Source organism: Carex rostrata, chromosome 24, assembly GCF_964058835.1.
Source record: "Carex rostrata chromosome 24, lpCarRost1.2, whole genome shotgun sequence".
In the NCBI taxonomy this organism is placed as follows: domain Eukaryota; kingdom Viridiplantae; phylum Streptophyta; class Magnoliopsida; order Poales; family Cyperaceae; genus Carex; species Carex rostrata.
The window spans coordinates 6,701,798-6,720,456 of NC_135941.1; the positions used below are offsets into that span (position 1 = coordinate 6,701,798).

The window sequence follows — 18,659 nt, forward strand, 5'->3', positions numbered from 1 at the left end:
TTTTTAATATTTTCTAGTTATTTTAGTATCAAATCAAGCGGTCAAAAATGTTGAAACATGAATGCATTAAAATTAACTTAAAAACTCGCACATTTGACCGCTTGACCTGATACTAAATAAATTCAAAAAATTATAAATTTTGCATGTAACACACAACTAATAAAATAGATGGGTTTGAACGGTTTGAATTTACTGTTTGAAATTAGTGTTATATAGACTGAAATGACACCGATGTTATACTAGCCATACTCGAAAGTAACATAAAAAAATTGTTATCAAAGAATTTTCTTGTCGCGTGGGCCAATTACATAGTAGACTTGGTTTAAATTTGTTTCTTACAAATTTGGGCCCATGAGCCTGCCAATCCAACATTCTTTTCACAACTTGATCAGAGAAAAACATCACAGTGGGAAAAACATAGAAAAATATAAACAAATGATAAAAAAAAATGTATCATCAAATAGGAACATACAGGAAGACTGTATGGTCGTACAATGTTTCTAGCAAGTGAAACATCTTTTTTGCCACTGTTTACAAGATATCTCATGCAAATGAAAAGAGTATCTTGGTTTGATATTTGTATGAAGAAACTCTTAAGCTGATCCTTCCTTTGCAGGGAAGAAGAAAAATGGACTATATTTCCAGGTGAAGGATTGGTGCTAAATGTAGAAGCAAAAATGAAAGAAAGAATTCATTGCACAGCTCTAAAATCGCCACTATTTCCTGTCAAATGGAAAATATAAATCATGTCATGTAATTTGTAGTTAGCCAAGGGAATTTTTCAAGATAATCTTCATAAAAAATAAAGTAGAATGCAGGTAGCAAAAAGTACTTAGTATTGGATGCTAAACAGTATTGCTTTACTTCATTTTTACTGTTGGTTAATTTGGCTTGTTTTAGCTGAATTGTTCCTTGCTATTAGAGTGGAAAAAACGTGTCGTGCCGTGACTAACACACCGTGATTTTGGTCTCGTGCCGTACCGTGACCAAGTGAACAATGACGTGTGTCATGCCGTGCCGTACTGTGACCAAAATGTTGAGGAGTGGTCACAACACGTGAATGGTCACGGCACGCGAGATACGGCTCGCGTGCCGTGTCCAAACGTAACTAGTTATGTTTCTCACGTTTAACTATTTTTTTTCATAATTTAAGTTAGTTTATTCAATTTAAGTTAGTTTATTCAAGATTCACCATTTGAATAAGACCTAACGGTCCTAATTACACGTGACTCACGTGATTACGTGCCGTGTCGTGACCAGATTTTTCGCGCGACATGCCGTGCCAAATTTTCAAAAGCTGATCACGGCACGGGACACGCGAGTCACGGAACAGAACAGTCACACGTGCCGTGCCATTCCATAACGGAGCCGGCTCTGCCGTGCCATTTTTCCCACTCTACTAGCTATTAACTAAATGCAATGGCCACAAATGAAAGAAATTTCAAAATGAGTACCATGGAAGCTTGAATGTGTCCTTCCAACGTCCTTGCTTAGCACAATTTGCATATATTTTGTCCAATCTGATTATCACTTCTGAAAATGTAGGTCTTACCACAGTTTGTGGGTCCCAACATTCTTCAATCAATCTGCAATTTAAGACATCAAAGATTATTCTCCATCCACACAGACAACAAAATGTCAAAAATAAGTGCTAGAATAGGCACCAAAGTGGAGTAGAACTAGGGTGTTCTTAAGTTCATCAAGCCCCTTGGCGAATTCAAGTCTAAAATCCATTAAGTCAGTTTCATATAACAAATTCAAACCGTTGAAACCCACCTACCTTACGAGTGATGCGTCTAGATGTGAAAATTTTAAATATTTGAATTAATTTAGTATAGAGTCAATCGGTCAAAATTAGAAGGTTAATAAATTAATTTTAATACATTTATTTTTTTTGAATGTTTTTTGACCGCTTGACTTTATACTAAATTAATTCGAATGTTTAAAATTTTCACATTTAGATGCATCACTTGTAAGGTAGGCGGGTTTCAACAGTTCGAATTCATTATTTGAAGTAGATTTGACAGGTTTTAGACTTGAGTTCGCCAAGGACTTGGTGAACTTAAGAACACCCTAGTTCTACCCCACCAAAGTGTATATATATATATTTGCTAATGAGATGATAAAGTAGACCCAATTACTCTTTAAGATCCGAAGGGTAGCTTTTCACTTTATTCTTCAATGATGGCCGATTACCTTCTACGCAGATCATCTTAATGACCTCTTCAGGTGATTTTGGATGAAAAGGTGGGGCCCCCTCAATCATCTATTAAACCCAAAGTAAGTTACTTTTACAGTGCAAACAAAAGAAAACTAAAGAGAAACTTTCTTGTTTATAACCTTTACAAATTAGACCAAATCAGCAAGGGACTAACCTCGTAAAGAATAAGGCCAAATGAGAACGCGTCGATGCTTCTGTCAAATATCTCATTTTTGTAGATTTCAGGTGCGCTATACATACCTATATGTATATAAACATTCATGATGATATATGCGATAATGAAATTTCCTCATTTTGTTAATATTTTAATTACTATATGTTCTAAGGGAAATATTTATGTATCTCATGTATTATATTACTTGGTTAATGCATATCACAGTTTGATTTGAGTATATTTTTTGGAGTGCAACAGAGTAACCAATATGAACAATAAACCTCATCTTGTAAATTTAACAGAAATCTAATAATAAATGGAATTGACAATTGAATCCATCCCCCACAAACTTACTTAGAACCTCATCTAGTGAACTGATATTTGCCAAGCGTACTTTATTAGACGAAATCTTTGATAGCCTGATCAGGCCAAATCCAGCAACCTTCATTTGGCCAGCATAATCCAGCAAGATATTTCTGGCACCTTACCGAAATTACAATTGCTTAATTATGAAATAAACACAGTTTTAGTAAATCTTAAAGTTATGTGAATTATTCGATCATCTTACTTAGGCTTTAGGTCGCAATGGATGATTGGGTCTGGTTTGCATTCATGGAGATAATTCATTCCCCTGAACAAAAAAAGGGAAAAATTTAGAAATGTATATTTTCTTAGCTAGGCTATAAATATTAACAAGTTTTTATATTACACAAACAAATTGATTGACTAACACAACAAAATACACACTTGTCGGCTAATTTGTTATGACAGTCCATATATAACTTTAAGAAATTAATCAAAAATTCTGTAAAATCAACGTATTCTAATAATTCATTAATATTGAGAGAAATACCTAGCAATATCAAGGGCAAATCGTAGAACTTTCTGAGGCTTCAACCTTTTCTTCTGAAGATAACTCCCTAGATCACCCTGATGGAGAAATTTTAAGTGAATTTATGATCATCCTTTCATAGTTTACCAAAAAGATTTTTTTTTAAAAATAGCATTATGCATATCACAGTACCAGTCTGTACTGGTATATCTATTATCATGTTCTATCAATTTGGTTTGTACTGGTACATCTATTAACATGTTCTACCATTTTGGTCTGTACTGATACATCTGTATTAACATGTTCCGTATTGCCTATTGGTCTGTACTGGTACACCTGTATTAACATGTTCTGCCATTTTGGTAGGTACTGGTACATTTGCATTAACATGTTCTGTCTGTACTGGCTACATCTATTCTAACATTAGCATAATACTATTTATTTCAATTTTTCTTACTATTGTATGCAAGCGCTAAATTGAAAGTTTGTTGAGGTATAGTCCTGATTTGAAGATTAACCGAGGGTTAGTTGCAAAACTGAACACAACTAGGGCTTTATATGCAAAGTTGTGCATAAATGGGCATAGATACAAAGTTTGGAAGCAACAATATTTCTTTGGTTCTCCCCATATACAATTAGAAAAATAGTTAAAAATAAACAATAAGGTGAATTTACCTTCGGATGGTACTCAGAAACGATCATCATTGGGATGTTTTGAGTAACAGCCCCAACAAACTGTACCACATTCGGGTGCCTAACTTTTTCCAGAACCTCCAATTCATGCTTGAATGCATTTCTGTTCCAAATAAAATCATTTTTACTAATAAACATAAATTCTATACAATAAGATGTTGAAGGATTGCACGCGCGCAGTCTATTAACTCAACTTTGAGCAGTACCTATGCTAAGTAGTGCCCAGGCATACTGGTAGATATGTTTTAATTTTATTTTTCTCCTTTTTTTTGCACATTGTTCCATTGTTCTTTTAGCCCCTAAAAGAAATTTCTCCCTCACCATGAGTTCATATTCTTCCAATTGAATTGATTTTGTAAAGAGTCTTAGGCACATTTGGGTTGTCCATTACAAATCGGACAATCTAAATCAACTCAACCCCCCCAGTCTTAACTTTTAAGTTTTGATATTTTCACGGAAGAAAGAAGATTATGCGCCTTATTACGTAACGAGAATGAACTGTATATAAAACTTACATGCTCTCGGGATCTGAATAACTCTCTCGGTCTAGTATTTTTACACAAACCTTGGTGCCATTCCATTTTGCAACCTGATATGTCCCCTGTGAAGATTGTAGAACATGCCAACACATTACAAATCTATTGTATGTTACAAGTATAGATATAAATATTCAAGTAACTTATTATGTATAATTAAAATTTGTCTTTACCTTCAAGACCTCTTCACCTCGACGAAACTGAAGTTCACCGGGATTAAGCTCATATTCAGGAATTTCTCGAGGATTTGAAACGGCCATAGGTGTTTTCCTTATTCTCTACAATGAGAAATGAGACATGAACCAATCAAATTTGTGAAATTAGTAATACAATTACTTGAATAAACTAGGATTTATTTTGATTTGACTTGATCGTGTCAAGTACCGGCACTTTTGCTCCTCTAGCTTTCAACATGTTGTACACTTCCATGTTGCCATAGTACTTCGCATCAGCCGCGGCCTACACAACAATTGGATCAAGTAAATAGCAAATTTCAAAATGGCACAGGGGAACAAATAAATTTCTAAAGAAAAAAATCAATTTGTACAATAAACCATTTAAAAAGCCAACAAATTTATAATTTTTTTTCTGATGTTGGCAATCAAATAAAACTCCTATCAAATATCATTTTTTGTATATGCAACAATTTAACCAAACAGAGATAAAAAAAATTACCGTACTACCCCACCGATCACGTGCGTCGACATTGGCCTTCCAGCTGAGCAGCAGTTTGGCAACAGCCACGTGTCCCTCACAAGCGGCAATGTGAAGTGCAGTTCTGCCATCAAGATCAATGCTGTTTACATCCACGCCATCCTTCAATAACCCCTCAACAGCTTTCGCATCACCTTGAGATGCCATGAAGAGAAGTTGCATGGTGTTATCTAAATTATCCGGCACACCCAAACCCTCATTGACCGGACTTCGGCTCCGGAGCCGACGGTTCGGGTCAAGTGACGACTGGCGCCCGAATGCAAACCGGACTCGACCCACCAGCCGAGGGTCAAAGGACAGGCTCCGCACAAAATTGAATTTTCGGCTGTGTTTTATTGAGCCGGTGGAGAATTGACGCCTAATGACCCGTTTCGCTGTCTCCATTGATTATATCTCAAAACAAAATAAGGAGATAATCTGATATTTGGATGTTCTATTACATGGTCAATGCTTCGCAGGATGGTTCAATTGGGGGGGATTGAGAGCTCAAAACGGAGCTCCAATGAGCCCCCTAGATGAAAGGATCGATCAATAGAAATTTGGAGAATCGGGATTGGAATTGGGAATGATTGATTTTCTTTGAGAGAGACAGAGAAAAGAAGGAGGAGATGAAGACGAAGAGAGAGAGAGAGAGACAATAGAGCGCTTTCTTTGCCCGTATTTTGCGGGGATGTGTTAGCGACAGTTCGCCATAAACAGAGAAGAATTTAAAATGCGCGGTGAAAAATAGACGATGTTTTAATTTTGAAACGAGAAAATTATTGCCAAATCACCTCCTGAAAGACAGAAAAAAATCTGCTGTTATTCCAAAAGGATAACAGGACCCTGTTAGTCGATCACAGCCGTTGATCTTTGTTGAGATGCGCGTATGAAAAATATTTTTCATGAGATTCGTGCATGTAAAATTTTGGATGGTTAGGATAGAAATAACAGGGTCTTGTTATCTCTTTGGAATAAGAGCAGATTTATTTCCCTTCACCGAATGAACATATTTCCTCGTGAGATAACTAAAAGTGTTCGCATGTACTTGATCATTGTATTTTAATTTGAGTGAGTCTATGGTACTATGCATATTGTGATTTGTTATCGTGTTACGGCTCTATATTCGAGTTTTCAAATCTCAATGGTCGATCCGAACCGTTCATCTTGTTCTCCATATTAATATGTGTTTGGAGACCAAATTTTATATTTTTTGAAATTTTTTTACTATTTTTTTAGATTTATTGAAAATCACTGTTTTTGGATGGTCCAGAATTTTCAGATCAAGTGATTTTCTAAATATCTAAAAAAATAGTAAAAAATTTTCAAAAAATGTAAAATTTGGTCTCCAAACACATATTAATATGGAGAACAAGATGAACGATTCGGATCGACCGTTAGGATTTGAAAACTCAAATATAGAGCCGTAGCACGGTAACAACCCGTGATATGCATAGTACCATAGACTCACTCCAAACATATTATCAAATATGATTCTAGTTAGGTAAAATGAAACTAGATTAGTTGGAATTGATTTTTATTTGATGTGCCCTAGCAGCTTTTGTTAGTGACATGCTATCAGTATTAATTATGAAAATGATTGTATTGTGTTTAAGCTCACCATATGATTGTAAGGTTAACTCCAATACCAATCAGAATAATTTCAAATGATGAATCTAAATTGGTGAAACTAATCTACTTCATGAATAACACAATTACAAGTCAAATTTCTACAAAAAAAAAAAATTATTACAAAGTCAAGTGGTAAAAAAGAAAAAGATTTATACTTTATACTAAATTAGTTCGAAAATTTATAAATTTAATATGTTAACACATTACTTGTGAAGTGGATTAATTTCAACAGTTTGAATTTATTATTTAAATTTAATCTGATAGCTTTTAGAATTAATTAAGCTCATAAAAAAAACCTCTGTGAGTTTAAAACACAGTTCTACTTTTGTGTTTATATTCTATACAGCTTCATGATTAACATGTTATTCCATCTCATAAATAAATTATCACTTATTATGGACCATCACTTGTGTAATTTGATTGTAAAATTTTACAATTAGACTCTCAAGTTATTCTAAAATAATTTATATTTTTTTTGTTATTAGTTTGAACACTAATGATTTTATAAACTAGCATTGGGGTCAAGTTTTTTAATTATAAATATTAAATATCAAGTAGATCACATAAATACGTGTTGGTGAAGTTTTCTGATTAATTACATTCTTATCCAAACGTGTCAAGGGGTGCTTGAAAAGAAAAACAAATTACAGAAAGAATAATCAAATAAATGCCATGTGATGGGCTGATGGCGTATCCCCAAAAAAATTCCATACATTTTTCATCTATTTTATAAGAATTATAGTTGGGTGTTGAAAGGGTAGTTGGAAATTTATTGTTGGTTGCTACAAGATGGAAATTTATTTGGAATCGTATGGAGCTTTCGAATAAAAATATTCAAAAATAAGTTTTCTCGAGATTTAAGAAAGAAATATAATAAGGGGATAGATAACTTTGGCGTAAATATTAAATTATTTTCAGTAGTTTATATGGTTTTTTTTTTTTTATGTTTTAGGCGCCTTAATCTTATAGCAAATAAACTTGTCAAATATTGTTTTCATTTAAATGTATATTTAAATGAATAAAACTAGGGTGTTCGTAAGTTCATCAAGTCTCTTTGTGAATTCAATTCTAAAACCTATTTAATTAGTTTTAAACGACGAATCTAAACAGTTGAAATTCTTCTACCTTACGAGTGATGCATTTATAGGTTAAAATTTTAAAATTTTTAATTAATTTAGCATAAAGTCAAGTGGTTAAAATTAGAAGATTTATTAACTAATTGTAATACATTTATTTTTTTAGATATCTTTTTACCACTTGATTTTATACTAAACCAAACTATCTCCATTTCAGCGCTGACCAAACTCATTCAAAGGCTTAGACAGGCTAGCATGAACTCTCTTCAGGGAGATGGGCCGAGTTATTTTCAAGGAACTGGGCCGGGCCGAGCACTTATGGAAAAAGTCGGTTGTTTTACGGTGAAACCCCTCCTTTTTGACAGAATTTCAACAAATCTGTTCCACTGAATGCTGCAAATGAAAATTTCTGAATAATTAATTCAGAAACAACTGATCATACGGTATGAAATATAGGGTTATTAGAGTGGCTAAAGGAAATATTAATCAACTTCTTACATAATATTCGAAGGTCAATATGTTCCACTAAGGAGGTTACAATATTTTGTCACATATCATACCGTCAATTAATAGTCCAATTGAAGTGTCATATGATATGATAATATGTCCTCTCAATTTTGTACATATATATCAAATCTCAGTATTTAAGAGTTTAGGGTTTAGGGTTTAGGGCTGAATGTTCTTGAAAATCTCTTGTGGAAAGATACTATGAAAGAAGAGTTTAATGTTCTTGAAAGAAAATGAGACTTGGACAATTGTTGCATTACCCCAAAAATGAGTACAATTATAAGAATATTATTATCGATTGATTACGGTAAATAAAAGTTGAAATTTGTACCAAATCAATGTTAAAAAAAAAATTACAAGGAATCTTAGATGAAGTATACATAAATTTACTTCCAGAACATCCATAGAATATGAAAAAAAAAACCTAGACTGTAAATTGCATAAGTCAATTTATGAACTTAAAAATTACCACGAGCTTTCTATGCCAAACTTAGTCATTTTAGAATTTGGTTTTAACAAGAACTCGACCGACTCGTCCATGTTTGTAAAATTAACCAAAATCTCTACTACTATTGCATCAGTGTATGTTGATGACTTAATTATTATTGAAAGTTATAAAAATTAAATTATATTAACTAAACTTCATTTGAAATAATATATTTGATATTAATGACTTAGAACTTAAGTATTTCGTAGGAATTGAATTTGCATATTTAAGTAAAAGATTATTTTATCACAGAGAAAATACACATCAGATTTATTAAAAGATACGAAAAAAAAATTGGGTGCTAAGCCCATTATTACACCAATAAAAATCAACAAAAAGAAACTAAATTTTGAGAATGGTGAACCTTAGATAATGTAGGACAATTTCAAAGGTTTGTAGGCAAACTAATTTACTTTAACCATTATTAGGCTTAACATTATGGAGCGGACCCATGTGGTACTAGGGAGGGCAACTCGCTCCTTCTGGATTTTGAATTTAATTTAGTGGAGATCTATCGATCTCGATTGACTTTGCTCTCCTTCAAAAATATTTTTGCCCCCCTCTCTTAATGTTTGATTTGTAATTTGGATTAAATTTAGGACTAAATTTAAAATAAATTTCTTGAATTATAATTGGTGATTCTAATTATAAATTAGAGCATCAATTACAAGTCAGAACATTAAATAGTATAAGTTAAAGCATTGGTTTTTATTGAGTACCCAATTAGTTAATGGATTTAAATTTGATTCGATATTTTCTCCTCCTGCCCTAACGAAAATCCTGAATCTACATCTACTTAACATTACATTTGCAATTAGTATAGTAAGTCAATTTATGCACGTCCCTCATACAAGTCAGCATGAATGTTGTTGTTTGCATTCTTAGATATCTTAAGGGTTCATCTATATAATAAAGGCTTCCAGTTTAAGAATTATTATGACTTTACTAGTGTAGGATACTCATATGGATGCAGATTAGGCAGAAAGTTGTGATAGAAAGTTCACTGACAGCTTCCACATTTATCGAAGGAAACCTCATAACTTAGAAAAGCAAAAAAGCAAAATGTCGTAAAAAATCAAGTGCATACACAGAATATCAAGCAATGACGGATACTATAAGTGAACTCACATGGCCCAAGCAAGTGCTAATTGAATGATGTGAGATTTCAGCATCACGGTCTTATAAAAATGTACTGCGACAATAATTCGGCCCGACGTATTATATCTAACCCAATGTTTCATGAATGAACAATATGCTAAAGCATATCAGAGTTGATGGTCACTTCGTTAGAGAAAAAGTACAATATTCAAAGAAAATTGAAACACCTTATGTGTAAAGCAAGAAACAATTAGTGAACGTATTCACTATAGCATTTGATACTTCACATTTCCAAACGATTGATATTACACAAGTTGGATTCAATCAATCTATATGATCCTAACTTGAAGAGAGTGTTAAAGATATATAAACTTCTTTTCTATTCTCTCCAATGGCTAGTAGCCTTGTAGAAATTATATATAGTGATGAGTCCAGCTGCTATGATATTAATGTCATTTTAGTCTTAGTGCTACTAACTCCAAAACTCTTCAAATACGCTTTAAACAATAAACTCAAATTGTTCAAACAGTTCTACCTTGAAAGTGATGCATTTACATGCAAAATTTATAAATATTCGAACTCATTTATAAATATTCAAACCATTCTACCTTGAAAGTGATGCGTTTATATGAAAAATAAATGCATTAAAATTAACTTATTAAAAACCTTTTTTTTTTTTTTAAAAAAAAAACACTTTGACTTCACACGAAATGAATTCGGAAATTTATATATTTTGAATGTAAATATACCACTTGTGGATTAGATCGGTGTGAACAGTTTAAATTCATTGTTTGTAACTTATTTGATAATTTTCGAATTAGTGACACTAAATTAAGCTGATATAATACTTATGTTATAGTTGCTACTTGCTAGATTTTGACATAATTACATTTTCTTTTTTAGTAAAGTTAGAGATTAAGACATCTAATTATGTAATACCCTTGTTATTACAACAAATGATTTCTCCATCTGAATTTCAATTTTATGACCTCCTACATAGAGACTATAATTTGCTACTATACACTACTAGAATCCCCAATATTAGCAACGGTAGGATTCTGATTGTAGCAACGGCGTGCCCTTGCTACAAGCCCAAAAAAGGCCATTAGCAAGCGCGGCGCTTGCAATAACTACCGTTGGTTAAAGCTCCCTTGCTAATACTCGGATTCTGATTTGTTGCAAGGGCTACGCTTGTTAATATTCTTGTCCAGGGTATCTGCAAGGGGGGCGCTTGCAAATAGCACGCTTGCTAATACATTGATTTTTGGAGCCCAACTGAGTATTAGCAAGGTTATGTTTTGTGGGTCCCACTGAGTATAAGCAAGGATATGTAGTGTAGGCCCCACATAGTATTAGCAAGGATATTATTTGTGGGTCCCACGTATTATTTGCAAGGATGTCCCATGTGGGTCCCACTTGATTATTAGCAAGCGTATCCAGCGTGGGTCCCTTCCGGTTATTAGCAAGGGTGACTCTCGTGGGACCTACCGGGTTATTAGCAAGGTTAGCTTTAGTGGGGCCCATTTTTTATTTGCAAGGGTATTTATTGTGGGTCCCACCCAATTATTTGCAAATACAATATAATTTAATCATATTTATTTTTGATAATCCGGAACATTATAAAATTACTATTAATGCCAACATATCAGTAGCCATGTTTATAAAATTCTCCCGGTACCAACCCTGTACCAACCCGGTACCAGTAATTTGATACGTTTAACATTGAAATAAATAAACCATAACATAACACATTGAAATTGAATAGGAAAGCTTGGAAATAGCAATGACAGTAAAAAATCAACCATGTACAAAGCATGCATTGTACCAAAATAAAAACTGTTATAACCTTACATGTGTTATAACATTACAACCATAGATAATATGAAACATTTACCTATACCAAAATATGAGCACCACCCATCAACAAAAATTTACCAAAATTAAACATCCACTATGTTCCTATTGAAAATCCAAAAATCTATAATTATCGGTTAAATATTGGCAATACCCCAGACAATTAAAGCGGGTTGTTGTCCAAGTTGCCTTGCCCGAACCATTCACACATTGACACTTCGGCCCCCATAAGGTTGGCCACCTCTGGTTCAGAATTTGCTTGTAGTAGGGCTTGGAATCCCCCATCTCGATTTGTTGATGCCTGCAAAGATGGAAGACCCTGTGTATACATTGTGGTAAGCACCAAGTTAGTACTGTTCGTACAGTATAAGCATTGAAACAAGGGTTTATCTGAAAATTTACCCTTCAAAACTTATTCAATTTTCTATTTACCCTTGTACATTTCATTGTATGTAATATACCCCTTTACTCTTTTTATTATTCTCTATTTATCCATAAAAATAGTTAACTACAGTTCAAAATTACTAAGATATGTTTTTTCCCATTATACTCTTCTTTTTTCCTACTCTTGATCTCCTCTATGCCCACTGACAAAATTGCAAATTGCTTCACCAATGAAATGTATGAACCTCAATTAATCTAGCACCAATGAATTTTATTCGAGTCCAAATAATTCATTTCATGTGGCTAACTTAAGTCTTGAGGGATGAGTAAGAGACTTAGTAAGAGTTGGAGGGTACATAAGAAATTAACCCTTGAAACAAAATGTGACATGTTATTGAGGCTAGATTTCCATATGCACCCTCGATGAAATCGATTTTGCAGCCTAGTCACTGTATTCAGTGAAATTCCAGTTTTTTTTTTTTTGGGTCTTTTTACATTATCAGTGCTTGTCATTGCTTGAAAATTTCAAGGTATGTAAGTATGCAAGTACTAGTAAATCTCCTTACCTGAGAGTGTGGAATCTGCATTAGTGAGCCTCCTTCCTGAGATTGAGGTAGAGATGTAGGACACTGACCCTAGTAATTACATATGCAAGGGCATTGTTAGCATTTGGAAGAACAACATCTGATAATAGAATAACATTACAATGATCAAGTCCTAAAGTTGAAAGATGTCACCTGCAGAGTTTGCATATTCCCCATTACCCCCTCATGCAGTGCATGAGAACTGTAAAGTGGTTCCTATGTAAAAATTTTGCAAGAGGAAAGGTTAGCACTAGGATGTAGAATGGTATGAGATCAGTAATTAATAGGATCAAGGAGTGAGTACTTTTTAAATTACATAGGTGACAAACCAATAAGAGCTAACCATCATAGTGCAACAGTACACTACTTTCTATTGTACTTGCGCAGTCCCTTGCACAATCTTGTGAAATTAAATTGGTCATATGAGAAATATATATTTAACAAGAAAGTTAAAAGGAAATAAAAACAAACTAAATTGATATTTCCTTTTGCATTCCTAATTAGCATATGAACGAAACTGTAACATTCTTAGGACAAGCTGTCATGTTGGAAGAAGACAAAATAAATAAAATTTGTAATAAAGGCAGTGAGTGGAGTTATAACATGGAAGACCAAGTTATTCTTACTTACCTGTACATTTGGGTTTTGTTGTCCAACAAGGGTGAATAATTTGTTCAAGAGCATGTTATATCTTGCTCCTTCTATTTTTCTCTCTTGTCTTTCTTCAGCTAGTTGCATATCACGTTCGTTCAACATTCCGATTAGGACATCATCCGTGAAGACCCTGTTGTTTCCAATATTTGTAACCCCAGAAATGTCGGATGTTGTAGGGGTTGCCCGGCCTCGAAATGTTTTTGGCAACCTTGGGTCTAGGACGCATCCAAATCCTCTTACTCGGCCATGGTTGCGACCGCCAACCGCTGACATAAACAGGTCAGCCTCATCCATATGAGCGTTGACATTGTTAGCCCTCATGTCCAGAACATCTGTCTAGTATATACAACAGATGAGAAATATATATTATTACTAAATACGGGTTTAAAAGTGGTGAGGTACAGTTGTGTTTCTAATTTGTTACTGCTATAAACATGTAGCAGCATCCTTTTGGTGTAGTGTCTGTTAAAACCAGCTTTATATACTCTGAATTAAATATGGTAAATGTCAGGGTCTACAATGCAAAATATATGTCATGAATGGATTTGGGGAGTTTGAAGTGTTGGGTACTAACAATTTTGATGAAGCACAATTTCTGAAAACTCGTTCATTTAGTTGTAAATTTTAAGTAAGAAAACGACAAAGTCTATGACAATTATGTTGTGTGCAGCCAGTAGACACAAGAAATCATATATTATTTGCAAGTTATTATAATTGATCATTTGAAATATATTATTTGCAAGTTATTAAAACTTACAAGAACTTTTTCTGCTTTCTGGGTGGTAAATTTCAAGGAGGTGATGTCGAAAGATTCAGTTTTTGCGCCAGTCTCCTCAGTAGTTGGTGTCAGCGATACATCGCCATTATCATTTTCATTAGCTTCAGATGCAGCCTCCTCCTGGGATGCCTTGTATTTTTCCAACACCGGTGATTTCCCCTCTGCATTTCTACTGTGAAGATGGACGAAGAGCTCCCTCATAGTTGGCGCACCTCCCTTTTTCAGTTTTGTCTCCAAATGCGAAAACAGTAGACAATTAGTATTCACAAGTTGAGTAATGACTAAATTACACCTTTATTTTATTTTTTTTAACACAATTGCATTTCAGCTTACCAGTTTGTTAAGATGCTGGTGTGCGCTTGAACAACCACCATAATGGGGGATCACAGTGCCAGAATTGGTGCGGTTCATTTTGTTTTGTTTGCTCAGTTCTTTCCAATCCTCAGTGTCAAATATATCACACAGAGCAACCCAATTGGGGGGGTCCAGACACCAGTGAGGAACCATTGTCTTCCATGATTTTACATCGCCTGGAAATTTCTTCTCACATTTAGCTCTCGCTTTGTTTAGCTCCTCAGTGTATCGTTTGGCTGCAATGGCATCCATGACGGTCCGACATAGGCTAACATCTTGGTCTTCCCTGTACCTGTATCTTTCCTGTCAACAATGGGAAATAAGGAGCATCATCCAACACGCATATTAGTAAGTAAAATTGTTTTGGAGAATAACTTTAATCATGGGTTATGTGTGGATTTTAATTAAAAATAATAACAGTAATAAACTTATTATGACATGCATGGAATTCATTTCATGTGAGAAATAAGTGCATACACAACAAAATCAGATATACTTCAGCTAAAATATATGTAGCATATTTTGAAAATAGATAATTACACTAAAATCACAGACATGCATTAAAAGAGAACTTTAAAAAGTCCAAATTAGTCAAGGTTAGACCGTACAATTCCTGGACTTAACCAGTACCTAAGCTTTTAATGGCCTATACAAAGATATACTTCAGCTCATAAATCAAGCACATAATATAAAATTTATATTGACCAATCTACCATTTCCTTGTCTTCCACTTCTCTTTCACGGACAAAATATAAAACTAAACTTGTTGGCAGCTAGAAAGAGTGGTAAAGAGATTGAATACACGAAAACTATCAAATTTATTCTTGATCTAAAAAGCACATATTATATCATAGATTGTAGCACATTCTGACAAAACTATGATTTCTATTTTCAAATCTAATAAAAGTATTTGGTTACCAAGAACGCCCTCTCCACACTGTTCTTCCGTTTGAGATCCCAGCTGTGATAACTTCTTAGTGGTCCAGGCATGTAGTTGAGAGCTAGCCTAGTGATCGATTTGGTGATATCCCCTGGTTTAACATTTTCTGTTTCTTCACAGGTGAACTCCTTTTTCCCAACCACCCATATGATCGGACGTTCTTCGACCACCTCTGTCGCGTCTCGCACAATTGCAGGGCCTCTTCCTTTTCTCTTTGGTGGTGGTACTTCAACTTCTGTCGGAACCATTGAACTGCCCCCAATTTCCAAAGAGGCATCGGTTGCTTGCTTTCTCTTTTTGTATGTAGCTGCCTTTGACCTTTTCAGAGCCAATTTCCGAGGAGGCATATTGTTCTGTCTACCTATAGAAAGATAAATGTTATCAAAATTAAATTTAGTTTTGAGTGTAACCAAGTTAAGTGTAACCCTTCATCATTTTGAATGAATTATGATAATATTGTCAACAAGAACCAAGTTTAACTTTGTTGTCAATTTAAGTGTAACCCTTAAGAACCGTTTAAGTAAGAAGAAAATTCAGAAATTAATGATATATTAGTTAATTACTAGTAAAATATTAACAAATAAATATGAGTATGATTAAAAAAATTGGATTAATCTCCTAGAATTGGTAAAAGTGTTCTCCAATTTCTTATTTACCCTTCAAGTCTTAAATTGGACTTAGTTGTCCCTTAACTCTTACAATGATGTCTTATTTAACAGACACTTAATCAATTCTAAATTATCTCTAGTTAAATTATAAAAAATATTGATTAAACTTTGATTAAAAAAACTAGAAGACAAACTTGCCCTTTTTCTGTAACAAGTGTGTTACCAAATGAAAAATAGCTAAATTAGTAAACAACTAAGAGTTTGGAGATGTATTGAAGGGTGATGGCCAAAATTAACCCAAAATAATATGGATAAATTGTGTTATTTGCCAAAATATACAAATCGTAACCCTTTCTTTCTAATTTCAGAGAAGTGTGTGAATATTGGTACATGTTAACAAAAACCCATTTCAGCTAAACTTTAGCACTTGCATGCAATGAAAACAAAACCACATTTTTAAAAGTTTTCGAGTTGGTTTGCAACATAGAGTACTTAAACGAGAAATAAACAACTTGAGGTAATACGTTCCAGGTACAAATTACTTACAACCAGAGGTGCTGTTGTTGCAGTGTTTTCGAAACTGATGAGACCTAAAAGTCCAGCAAGGTCATCAATGGTGCTGCTAGAGAGGCGAGACAACTACTTGGGTTTTCTTTGAAAAATTGGGGGTCGATACGAAATGAGGGTATGGATGAGAGAAGCGGGGGAAGGGGTTTTAGTCGGGGGAAGTCTTTTTCTCCTCTGAGATATCTAACCGAAGGCGACAGGTAAATTATCGAATCTTTGTCGTTACATTAGTTGGGCACGAATCATGATGAGAACATTATCTAGACACGTGCGCCATTGCCAATCTCAACCGTTAATGTTTATATCGTAGGATGTGAGGTATATTAGGGGCTCCGATATGATGATGACTTTGGAGGGAAATGAAATTTCGGGGGGGGAATTATGGGGGGAAAACCTAATTTCGCAGCTATACAGAGAGCTTCTTTCACTTCATGTAATACACTGGTAGTGTTATTCGGAGGTCTAAAAGAGTAAGACGTGCAATGCACAAAGCTATTATTGCTCTGTTAATGAAAAGTCATCATTTCTCAGAAATCATCTGTTGTGCCATTGCTTACTTGATTAGGGATTTAGGGGTATAGGGATTTAGTAAATTTATTTGCACAATTGAATTTGTAAAATTTATACAATTTTTAATTTATGTATTTTAATTTACTATTTTTAATAAATTATGATTTTTGTATCTGAATTCACTATTTTGTTCCTTCGAATTTGAATTTACTATTTTGTAGAAAGAAGAGTAAATAACATAATAATAAATTTGCACTTATTTATACTGTAAAGTAATAGTAAATAAGGTCATAGCCATATATATGTATTTTAATTTAACATTTTGTAAAAAGAATAAGGTTTTTGTTTGTGTGTAACAACTCGTAATTGAGTTGATAATTAGATAAATCAACAGTACTTATAAAATTATTCACATTATTTTGGAATAAAATTAGTTGAAAATGATATTGACGAAATTTAGGACATAATCGATGATTGACGGTGTAAATTATATTATCATTTTATTTTGACAAGTGATGTTGATATAATGAAATATATAGTCTTCTCTAAAACACTTACACCATATAGATGAACATGTAACAAGAACTATGGTTGCATGATAACCTAAAGGATTGTTAATATAATTGCTTCCTTGATCGATCGAAACCGTTCAAATAGAAATTTATCGTAATTAATTGATTCTTGGAAAGTTTGATTAAGTTTGATGTTAATTACCCTATCCATCGAACCAACGGAACAACGGAATATCGTACGGCTATAAACACTTATCGCTAGATCGAGGCCTATTCGGGTCGAAAATGTTTTTTTTATTTTATTCACTATGTTAAATTCTTTACTTTGATCATCTTGAAACCAATTAAACGAGGTTCTAATGCAAATCGACCGTTGAGATTTAAAGCGAAAACCAACGGTTGGGAAGTTATTAGAAGGTTTAAACACGCAAATGATGATGATATATTGATATTCAATAAAAATAACTACTACATGTATTATTTGTGTAGAGAATATTTTAAAAAATATATAATTTATATTTTATGAATTATTGATAACCATTTATGTACATGCACTATAAAAAATATGCTTGACAGTAATTCTGAGCAGTTCGATAGGCAATCAATGGCTCTGATTCGCAATGGATGCATCCATCCGTAGGAATAAGAGCAAGGGCTTACTCTCCTCTCAAGTAACTAGGATTGGCTCATTCAAATCCGCCACATGTGATGGGGTTTTCTTCAATCAAGATTCGTGCATAATGGCATCAGATGGCTAAGATTTTAAAATAAACTATACTTTACCGCAGTGGTAGCAACGGGGAGGGAGCAGATGCATCTGAGTAAATGCGAGGCAGAGGGCATTCAAATCGTTTGGACTTAGCATTTTTTCAAAACCCTCTCACCTTTCTCTATTTTTCAAAACCCTACCGCCTCTCTCAACTCGCCATTTCTCCCTGGCGCAAACTCTCTCAGCTGCTCCGATACCCACCCGATCGGATCCCTC

General features: G+C 33.9%; 2 protein-coding genes across 2 annotated transcripts in view; one reads left to right on the plus strand and one right to left on the minus strand.

Moving 5' to 3' along the window:
- The window catches only part of LOC144575352 (2-alkenal reductase (NADP(+)-dependent)-like), a 74,298-nt gene that overhangs the window by 17,812 nt on the left and 37,827 nt on the right, over positions 1 to 18,659 (plus strand). The gene's annotated exons all lie outside the window — the stretch shown is intronic.
- Positions 603 to 5,801, minus strand: LOC144575717 (integrin-linked protein kinase 1-like). Its single transcript, XM_078325956.1, has 12 exons — positions 5,112 to 5,801; positions 4,821 to 4,895; positions 4,610 to 4,714; positions 4,416 to 4,501; positions 3,883 to 4,003; positions 3,229 to 3,305; positions 2,944 to 3,006; positions 2,730 to 2,851; positions 2,376 to 2,461; positions 2,142 to 2,266; positions 1,455 to 1,586; positions 603 to 723 (listed from the first exon to the last, which is right to left on the minus strand). Exons 1-12 carry the CDS (start codon positions 5,532 to 5,534, stop codon positions 717 to 719), a joined length of 1,422 nt encoding a protein of 473 aa, XP_078182082.1. The 5' UTR covers positions 5,535 to 5,801; the 3' UTR covers positions 603 to 716.